Raw genomic sequence first — 11,158 nt, 5'->3', positions numbered from 1 at the left:
TGGAAAATGGCTGCAATGAAACAAAGAGTGAAAAATTTAAAGGGGTCTGAATACTTTCCGTACCCACTGTATGTTGCTGTAATTAAATGGAGGTCAACTTTTAAACAGAGCAATTAAGATAGAAATAAAATGGCAGTCTAAGAAGTATAGCTGTAAACTTCTCTGAAGACCACACACTGTCACGCATTACATACATGATTTGTCTAGTAGGAAGTTTTCACTCTCAAGTAAAACTTTACAGTCTGGTACAACAAGGTTGGAATTTTGGAACTAAGATTCTTTGAAAAAAAAAAAAAAATCCTTTATTCCAAGTAAATATGTGATGCAAGCTGATGCTGTGGGCTTGTGATGAATGAATGTGTCTGCAGAAGATGAATGTCCACTGTCTGAGAGTTAATAGAAAACAGAGTGACCTAAATTATCGCTGTTGCTCTGCGGAGCACATTTCACAACCAGAAAGATCAGACAATGTGCTGATTAGTGGAGAAATGGACTTTACGTCTCTCACTCAGGATTTTGAAGGTACATACGATGTGCAGTGCATAAATTAACAACACAGTTTTGCTTTGATGTACACTACTTGGAGCTTTTTTGTCCTCCCTAGCACGAATAAACACTATGCATCTGTGGAATTAGCACCACCAGCATGTATGAATGAGAAATTACTCAGGGTGGGCAGCACTACACAACATTCACATCTGAGATTAGGAAGAGAAGGAAACAAATCCTCCAAATAACTGTCAACTAGGACAGAGTAGAACAGCAACCTCATTCTACCCATCCTCCAAAGGCAGTGAGCAGTGTTGGTCGTTGGGTTTCAGAGGTCACTGCATTGACCGGGAAACACGCAGAGCTTTATTGCAACAGTAGTGTACTGTCCAGGAATGATTCAAATCAAATCAGAAAATGACATTGTTTCACAGTTCCATGCTTATTAAGAGATAAAGGGACTCTAGGGCCGTTCCAAATCCCATCAGATACATTTGATTGGCCTTCCTAATCTAGACCTTGGCAGCATTAGGATGCTCTGTCTGATGAGTTTTTTTTTTTTTTGTAGGCTATGCAAAACAAGTAGTTCTATTTATTTGTATGTCTGTAATAATTGATTTTTTTGTTTGTTTGATGTTAACCATTGGCATTTTATTAGCTTATTAACTTGTTAAGGTGTAGGCATTAGCCAACAACTGCTAAATTACAAATTCAGCAGATAAAAGCCACATGAAAACATTTAAAATTTCTCTTTCTGAATTGTATCTTGTATATAATGCACATGTTTAGCAAGTAAAACAAATTAAAGTTTTAAAAAACTGCAGCAGATGGGATGCAAGAAGTAAAGGAAGAGGGCAGTAATTCTTATTGCTTTTACATAACAAGCAGCCCATGCGTGTGACAGATGAACAAACCCAACAATAAAACCACAGTGGAAATCCTAACATAATTCTTCCATCCATACAGTTCACTTCTACTCACTCTAACCGCCACTCGTCCCTTTTTGTTTCTCTACAGGGGTGACTCTGTTTGTGGCTCTTTACGATTACGAAGCCAGGACCGAGGATGACCTCAGCTTCAGAAAGGGGGAGAGATTCCAGATCCTCAACAGCACGTAAGTGTGGAAACATCTGCATGACAGCATGAAGGGTGGTGGATGTGTTTTCCCCTCTTTCTGTTTTTGTTGTTGTCTGTCAGCATTGTCTGAATGCTGCATTTTGACTGACATGTTGTTTCACAAGCGCAGACAGTGGATACGGGTCTCGGCTCATGGGGGTTACATTAGGGCTGGGCAACGTATTGATATTATATCATTATTGTGATATGAGACTAGATGTCTTTTTAAATTTTTGATATAATATGGTAAAATGACATAAGCATTGTCTTTCCTGATTTTAAAGGCTGCATTACAGTAAAGTGATGTACTTTTCTGATCTTACCAGACTGTTCTAGCTGCTCTATTATGTGCCTTTTCCCTACTTAGACATTATGTCCACATTACTGATGATTATTTATCTAAAATCTAAGTGTAAAGATATTTTGTTAAAGCACCAATTGTCAACTCTAGAATATTGTCGCAATATCGATATTGAAGTATTTGGTTAAGAATATCGTGATATCTGAAATCGCCCAGCTCTAGGTTATGTTGCATGGAAGGCCTGGCAGATTTTTCATGTTTTAACGATAGCTTTCTGAAAAATAATATGTCATTGTTAGATACATGGTGTAGAAATAGTGACAGGATTTCTCTGCTTTTACACTATACATAGAGGATGTGGTGTGTCTAGAACAAGTGCATGTTCTATACCAGTGGTATTGAGCCTATCCTAAATCAATCTGAACTTGGAATTCTCTGCACTTTTTGTAAATAAAAACAAGCAATGATTCTGCAGCTATTGTGTATATTTTTTAATAAGAGGATACAACAGGTTGGAGACATATTTGTGAAAAGTGCTTTTAAGCTTCAGGTTTCTAGATAGGCATCTTAGAGCCGGTGTTGTGGTAAAGTCTGTTTTCATGCTCATATGTGTTTCCCCTTATTTCCCATTCTTAACCTGAGCAACCCCCCCCCCCCCCCCTCCCTTTTTTAACGATAAAAAACAACTAACATTTTTGACCAACATAAGGGATGACTACATGTGATTTCAGTTGGAGAGGATTCACTGAAGCTTCGGGGGGCCCAACACTACAAAAGCAATTTGTTGTGTAGCTTGTTTTGATGTGCTCTCTGCTCAGCTCTCAGATACTAGACAGTCAGTTATTGTGATCCACTGATGAGGGTTTCTTTTCACCTGTCTGCATTGTGTGTAAATGGTTGATCTGTTTATTCCAACCTGCCTACATCCTCCCGTCTCTCTCTCCTCAGCGAGGGCGACTGGTGGGAGGCTCGTTCTCTCACTACAGGTGGAACTGGTTACATTCCCAGCAATTACGTTGCTCCGGTGGACTCAATCCAAGCTGAGGAGTGAGTAAAACTTGTTTTATATGAGCCCACACAGCAGCTGCATCAGCAGAGAGTATATTATAAATATTTGAGACCTCATCTCACCACCTTTTGTTAACTGAGGCATAGTGGCACGTACAGATACAAAAATATTTAAAAAACTGTTTAAACCAAACATTACCCTCCATAGTTTGACTACTTCTTTTTTTCTGCAGCTGGTATTTTGGTAAATTAGGCCGAAAGGACGCAGAGAGGCAACTGCTCTCCAACGGCAACGCCAGAGGCACTTTCCTCATCCGAGAGAGTGAAACAACCAAAGGTACTCAGACCGAGCTGCAACTAACATGCTTACATGTTGAATGCTTTTAAAGTTTAGGGAACAGACTGAAGTGTTTGTGAATAAATAAGATTTAGGATAGCCTTGTTTAACTGTGCAAGATGGCAGTAGAAGCAGTTTATTTATAGACAAACTCACGGGAAAATTAGACCATCATTGCGTCTTAAATTCAGTTTAATATCATGTCATTACCTATGCAGTTGCTCCATATTCAGTGCCCCAAATCTTATGCACAGTGTGATTCATATGCACTCATTCAAACTTACCAGATACTTTGCTTTGGACTACTTTAATCCATCAGTTTCTTTCTTAATTGTTGTGTTGTCTCTCTTCTAGGGGCCTACTCTCTCTCCATCCAGGACTGGGACGATGTCAAGGGAGACCACGTCAAACACTATAAGATTCGTAAGCTGGACAGTGGGGGCTACTACATCACCACCAGGGCCCAGTTTGAGACACTCCAGCAGCTAGTGCAGCACTACTCGGGTAAGATTATAATACAGTTATGGGTGAAGTAGAAAAACTCCCTGTCATGATGTATTTGTGTCTGCTTTTCCTTCCTTAAAATTACAATGTCATATGGTTTTCTACTACATTAACATCATTTAAAATTCAAACCGCATGGTTGATCCAGCCAGGGCTGCAGGGCTGTGCTGCCGACTGATTGTACCGTGCCACAAAGGCATGCCTCGTCTGACTGACCTGTCTGTCAAAACCAAAGACGTGTGGGAGATCCCGCGGGAGTCGCTGCAGCTAATCAAACGTCTCGGGAACGGACAGTTTGGAGAGGTCTGGATGGGTGTGTATCTTTTTGGCATTCTTTTTAGGCAGAAATTAAGATTTGGACAGCTGTGAGATGTTTTTCTAAACATACTACTTGTTTTGGATCATTCAAAACTAACACTCATCTATTGTTACCCATAGGGAGGAATTTTTGTTTCAATGATCTCTGTTTTTAATTTTGATCTCGGTTGAATCTCATTTTGACAGGAATATAATTTTTTTAAACTTTCCAAGATATCTTCTTGGATTCATGATCTGTATAGGTCTTTAGACCAGTTAAAACTTATTGTATATGATTATTTAGGACATTTGTTGTATCTCATTGGGTTTTTGTGACAAAGCACAAACATGGATTAAGTAAATCTTAGTCATGTTTAAAGCTAAATTCAAGTCAAGAAAACTAGTAAAGCAAAAAGTTGGATAAACTGGGATCATAGCCAGTCCTCATTTAATTTATCCTCCCGCTGTTGCGCAAAGTGTTGTGCTTGCTCTACACATTCTTTAAACTCACACAGGCGAATACAATGTCAAGGTAAATCTTAATGGTTATTTCAGTAGGTTTTAGTCACACATTACTTTCATGTACTTTTATGTCCTTCCATACCATTTTGACAGAATATCATGTTTTTTAAATGGTGACTATCTCCCATTGAATAAAAAATCCTTCTGAAGTGCCAGTCTAAGAATTAGCCTTGAACAGTTTCCTTATTTTGGCTTGTCAGGCACGTGGAATGGCACCACCAAGGTGGCAGTCAAGACTCTGAAACCCGGCACCATGTCCCCCGAGTCCTTCCTGGAGGAGGCTCAGATTATGAAAAAGCTCCGACACGACAAGCTGGTGCAGCTCTATGCCGTGGTGTCTGAAGAACCCATCTATATCGTCACTGAGTACATGTGCAAAGGTAGATGCTATTTTAAACTGACACTTAAAATCACTATGAATATTACATGCATGCATTTGTGCACACACATACACAATGTGTACATAATTTATGCATCTGCATGGACCATACAGTATGTGTCCTACTGTAACAAATTGTGGTTGTCCCGGGAACATTTTGTTTAAAAAAAAAACAGAGCTTCTCCGTTACCACAGCAATAAGGGAAGAGTAAGGTGTGGCAGGAATCCCAGAGTTGATGTCATATTAGATGCAATGTTTTACTTCAGTTTTGATGCAAATCTGAGTTAAGATCTGGCAACTGAAGCCAATTCAAGACAACAGATCCTTACTCCTTTTTGTCTGTTTTTTAGGTAGTTTGCTTGACTTCCTTAAAGATGGAGAAGGACGAGGCCTCAAGCTGCCAAATCTAGTGGACATGGCAGCGCAGGTATGCTACTGAAAATGTTCTGAAATCTTGATGCTGAACACTGGATTTGTTTCCAGAACTTTATTCACTTAAATCATCTCCAGCTGTTACCAATGTATTCATTTACACTCAGTGTTGCACATTTACGGCCATTTCCATGGTTATGTTATGCCAGTGTTTACAGTTTCATTAGGCATCCTTTCATTTTAGCAGCCCTAAATGGCAGTATTTCAAAAGTTTGAACTTAGCACATTGTTACCAATCTGGCTGGTCTATGATAACTATATATATACAGTATATACATTTTTAAAATGAGTAATTTAGCATTACTGTTGGATCACTCAGTCGCTGCAGTTATTCTATTCTGAAGCTATAATTCATCACTTCCTGTGAGTCCATAAAATAATCATACCTGACACTGGAGTTTATTTAGCAAATAGAGCAAATCTAGGTTTTCAGTTTAAAAGATTATCCTCTATTGCAGCCCCTTTTTTTTAGGCTCAGAATATGGCTATATATCTATGTACAAATTTTGTTTAGCACATATTCAACCACCCTGAAAGTGTTAAGTCATATGATGTTCACTGGAAAAAATAACTCCATTTTCCAGGTGGCGGCAGGCATGGCATACATTGAGAGGATGAACTACATCCACAGAGACCTACGCTCTGCCAACATCCTAGTTGGAGAAAGTCTGGTGTGTAAGATCGCTGACTTTGGTCTGGCCAGACTCATCGAGGACAATGAATACACAGCAAGACAAGGTAGGACTACTGGGATGTGTTGCACCAGCTTATTATGAAGCCTTCTGCTACTTGCCAGTTTCAGACTAGTTATTTACTAAATTGGGTTGCACCATTAAAACGTGAGGAATGTTTTAGCTTGTAAAGATTTAAGTACTGTGTAAATCGGTTTCTAGGAAACATCTGAGCACGGCCCAATCAAATGAAGTCAGCTATGTAAACAGGAAGTCATTGTAGCATCATAAATGGTAACATAGCTTACAACAATACAAGCTTTAGAAGGCCAAACAATATATTGAAGTTAACTGCCAAATCTTTGTAAATGTAGGTTTGACTTTTTTGTTATTTATACGTGCATGCATGGAGGAATATGTGTCTCAGGGAGAGCAATGTTCATACTGGACCGTTTAGAACAGAGGCAGTGGGAAACTCCTCATTGAGGCAATTAAGATACACAGTTTGCATCAAAATCCAGCTCCTACTTGCAGTCTAAGTCTAAAAACACAGACACACATGTTTTTAGATTCAGTGTGACTTAACCTTCCTGCAGATATCATTATCTCCAATGTCCATTTCGAATAAAAGTCCATAAATTAGCTTAGAAATCATAGGATACAGATGCTCTTTATAACTCTAGAACTTTGGAGTTTTCTTTAGAATTAAAGTAACAAGACAACTGGAAATAGCTATTTTGGCTTTTATAGGTCCCAAAATGTAAACAAATGTAGGCTGATGCCAGTGCACATAACTAATGTTATTTTGGACATTTAATCTGACTCTGTTAAAGTAATCCAGTGTTCAGTCAAATGTGCTGACCATATACCATCTTTTACTTATATACAAGCAAGCTAACAGCAAACATTTTAATTCTGTGATGTGTAAATGTCCCCTTAGTAAGCACTTGTGTTTACAACTAGGCTAAGTTTGAACTTCCAAACCGCTACAGCCGCCATTTTAAAGAGACTACATTTAATCTATTGGTCACTGTCTGGAAATGTTTGTTGTACAATGAGTTAGTTGTAATATATATCAATTTGTGACTTGTTTATCTGTTCTGTAGCATTCTATTCATCCCCAACCACAACATCTTCTGAAAACCTAAATGTCAGAAGAAAAGGCGCGCTGGCAGATCACTTATTCCATTTAGTCGATTCCAAGATGCATTTTACACACAGAGACACACACATATGCATACACACTACTTTCCAGAATAGGTACAGTAAATCAGCAGGAATGTGTCTTGGTGATACCAGTGGAAAACAGAAGCACATGTGGTTGTTGCTAGGCAACAGAACATCAAACTTATACAAGGGCACAGTGCAGGATTTAAGACAGAGCTTGTCATACCCATATAGCCCATCTGTTTCTGTGTATCTCATTGGAATTATGTGGAATAAGTGGCACTACCACTTGAACACTCAAATGTTGTTTTCCCCTGATTATTTTGGCAGAGGTGAAATACCCCCGGTGGACTAGCTGACTCCATTAGTCACTCTGTCAACATGTTCAGTCACTCATTTGTTTGCAAGTTTAAATATTTACTTGTTTATCTTGGGTCATGCACAAACTAAGACAGAGAGAGATAATGGAATTGTGCAGTTTCTTCCCCTGGTGGGATATTATCACGTCCTTGAGTGCACTGCACTAAAGAAATCACAGATGAAGGAAAATATTTGCAGAGCAGACTGACCTACTTACTCCTAAGATTTTGGTTAAAGTTGTTGCTTTATTTTTCTCTGTATTTCTGCTGGAATTGCCACAGGGAAAAAAAACTAAAATGTTGCATTAAAAATCCCAAATCTGAATTTCTTTTAGGTGCAAAGTTTCCAATAAAGTGGACCGCTCCTGAAGCTGCTCTCTACGGGAAATTCACCATCAAGTCGGACGTGTGGTCGTTTGGCATTCTGCTGACAGAGCTGGTGACCAAGGGCAGGGTGCCCTATCCAGGTGGGAGTTTGCTGCCCTGTGGATTATGTAATCTCTTTTCAACTCCAGATGACTGCGTATATTTCATTAATACAGAGTGTGTGAGAGCGTTTAAGTGTGCTGTGGCACAAGCCCTGGTTCTGTATGCTAAAAAAAGAACAGCATGTTGCATAATGTACATTACATTGTGCATTATGCAGAGCAATGTTCACAGAAGACAGTGTGAATATGTAAAACTAATACATTTTTTGTCTATCTGCCGTACAAATTTTTGACATTATTTCGCATTTTAATGAGTTATAGAATAACAGAAAAGTAAAAGAAAAATGATTCAAGTAGTTCTTAGACTACTTAAATTGTTATAAACCTAATAACATGGGTGGGAAATAACTATTAGTACAGTTTTTTTAACAGGTTTTACATATACTTTACTGTATTAAGCACCTAACATCTGGCCCTGCACACCCACGCGCTTTTCAAATTCTCTGGATGACTAAAGCTCTCGTTAGGTGGAAGCCAGGTGGAGCGAGGCTGGGAAATGTGTGAAATTATTTTTACCAAACTCTAATTCAAGCTCCGACAAACGACACAAAAACAGACAGACAAAACACAAAACTAAAATCAAACCACATTTTTTTTTGTCACATATACAGTGATACCCAGTATGACAGTGAAATGACAATGCAGTGAAATCTTTTTTTTCCTAGCTCTTGAAAGCAACTGACAATAAAAAAATACTACAGATTATCAAATTTTCCAAAGGATTATATATTTATATATATACGTTAATCCCTCTATTGCCAGCCGGTCTTTTAAATGCTGAAATATTAATATCAATAACTTTCTCAAAAATCCAGTGTTATTCAGCTCTACTTACTTCTTATTAGTGTAATATTTGAGTCCATTCTAGTACATTGTAGAATATACAATACTGATAGACTAATCTCAGCTCATAGGTCCACTTACTAGCTTTTAGAGATTTTACCATTATTTTTTAGTCTACATTCAGCATTTACTCTATATTTGAACTGAATTGTTTTGGATACGTGCACTCAGTTATTCTTTCTGGTGTTGAATGTCTTGACATTGTTTCTGTTAATTAAAGAGTTCAGGGAGTGTGGAGTTGTTATTGGATTGAAGTTTTTGGCAACATTTGTTTTCATTTTTCTGTGTTCCTGTCTCCAGGCATGAACAACCGTGAGGTGCTGGAGCAGGTGGAGCGAGGCTACCGGATGCCGTGCCCGCAGGACTGTCCCTCATCCCTGCACGAGCTGATGGTGCAGTGCTGGAAGAAAGACCCGGAGGAGAGGCCCACCTTTGAGTACCTGCAAGCCTTTTTGGAGGACTACTTCACTGCCACTGAGCCTCAGTACCAGCCGGGGGATAATCTCTGAGCGCCGCTGCCCTTCTCACATGTCATTTCACAGGCTTTCCCCCCAGAGGGAGCCAGACTCCACCTTTTCTCTCTCTCATCCTGTGGCTGTAACACTACAAAGCTCATCGACTGACTTCTTGACTTCCGAACTTCATAAGAACAGGGGCGGCTGCTTCTCTGACAGCATACTGACTATCAAATCCAAGGATGTTTTTGGGAGGTGGGAGGGGGCGCTGAGATCATGGAGGAGTTAAAAATGACATGAATGAACGAGATGAGTCATGCTGTGTAACTTGTATGTAGTGTAAATATCAATTGCTTGTTTACTTATCTCTTTTTTGTTTCATTTTATATTACTTTTGATATTTTGGAAATGTGTGTATTTTGTTTTTTTTAATCCGGGGTCAAAGTTATTTCAGATTTACGGCTTGTAGAAAAAAAGTGTGAGGCTCACAGTTGGTAACAAATAGTTGCATAATAATTGTAAGAAGGAAAATAGTTAGACATCGTGGACAGAAGCATCTCAGAATTTTTTTTCTGGGAGTCCACTGACCTTTTTTACGAGGTGAATATAACGATACTGCTCTCCTCTTCTCAAGGAAACCTAGATGTACTATAACACCTGTTCTTGCCTTTTCATGTTTAGTAATATTCTTATAATGTAAGGGAATGTCTTCATGCTTTCATAGACTCTTCCACCCAAACTTATATGGTATCTGCGCTGATATTAAGTGCATTCATTGCATTTCAGCTTCAGCCAATGATTTCTAGATCGGCTTAAAGTGACTTTTAGTTCAGCTTCTTGTAGTTGAAATGGAGGCTGACTTCCTCTCTAACTGCAGCCTTTGTTCCGCTGGCTGCTTATTATACTGGCAAGGTTTTAAAATGTATGTTGCATTATTGTATGGCAGCAGGCTGTGTAGGAATTCTTGTCTTTCCGCTTAAGCAGCCAAACAAACTTCCACTTACATGACGCGAATGAAGGAAGTGATTTGTATTTGTCCCCCCATAATGTGTATCTGGAAATAACATGTTGTTTAAGAGACAAAACGTGTTAATTTCACTGTAGTATTTTTGCTTAACATTTCAGCCAGTCTTATGTGTCCTAAAGGTTATGTAATTCTATGATTCTTTCCAGCGAAATCTGCATCTCTGGTGTCGAACCCTTTTCTGTGTGCATTCCAGGACAATAAACCATTTCTATTTGTATTTAAATTGCTTTTCACAGGTGGAAAAGTGAGCAAAACCTAGTTTTTGTATCACTTTGTTTGCCCTAATTCAGTAGATATACGGAACATGTTTTCGGTCGCTGCATTATTTATTGTCTCTGTCTGTTACTTGTACACATCTGGTTTTGAAATAAATAATATTGCCACCATTGTCCTGTGGACTCTGCACTTTAAAACAATAATCATGTGTCAGTGACTGCCAAATTTCATTACAGAACATGCAGCAACAGGGGGATATTGAATGCAGAAATCCATCACTCTCTCACTCTGGCTAAGGAGTTTGAATAACTGATTGAGTCTTTGTGGTTTTCCCTCAGGCTGAACTTGACAAATGAAAACATGACTGAGCTCAGAACATATGCAAATTCCTTCTTCCCAGCAATTAGAGAGCACTCAACAGGTTATGGGAGCAATCTTTAATTTAAAATATGTTCATAATGGTCTCTTCTTTTTTATTGTTTCTATTCTGACTAAACATTAGCTGTTTTTTGGAAGTTTATTTAAATATAGCCTTGTTATTCATTT

General features: G+C 38.7%; 1 protein-coding gene across 4 annotated transcripts in view; it reads left to right on the top strand.

Annotated features, from left to right (window-relative positions):
- Positions 1-10,784, top strand: part of fyna (FYN proto-oncogene, Src family tyrosine kinase a) — a 23,390-nt gene extending 12,606 nt beyond the window's left edge. For all 4 annotated transcript variants that reach the window (XM_034858076.1, XM_034858072.1, XM_034858075.1 and 1 more), the window contains 10 exons: positions 1,507-1,603; positions 2,855-2,953; positions 3,148-3,251; positions 3,606-3,755; positions 3,904-4,068; positions 4,775-4,954; positions 5,305-5,381; positions 5,971-6,124; positions 7,919-8,050; positions 9,215-10,784. In XM_034858076.1, the coding sequence (XP_034713967.1) occupies positions 1,507-1,603; positions 2,855-2,953; positions 3,148-3,251; positions 3,606-3,755; positions 3,904-4,068; positions 4,775-4,954; positions 5,305-5,381; positions 5,971-6,124; positions 7,919-8,050; positions 9,215-9,423 (1,367 nt within the window). In that variant the 3' untranslated portion in view covers positions 9,424-10,784. The remainder of the gene's footprint in view (positions 1-1,506; positions 1,604-2,854; positions 2,954-3,147; positions 3,252-3,605; positions 3,756-3,903; positions 4,069-4,774; positions 4,955-5,304; positions 5,382-5,970; positions 6,125-7,918; positions 8,051-9,214) is intronic.
- The last annotated feature ends 374 nt before the right edge of the window (positions 10,785-11,158 follow it).

This window comes from Etheostoma cragini, chromosome 20 (genome assembly GCF_013103735.1).
Source record: "Etheostoma cragini isolate CJK2018 chromosome 20, CSU_Ecrag_1.0, whole genome shotgun sequence".
Lineage (NCBI taxonomy): Eukaryota > Metazoa > Chordata > Actinopteri > Perciformes > Percidae > Etheostoma > Etheostoma cragini.
This window is presented reverse-complemented; position numbering and strand designations above follow the sequence as displayed.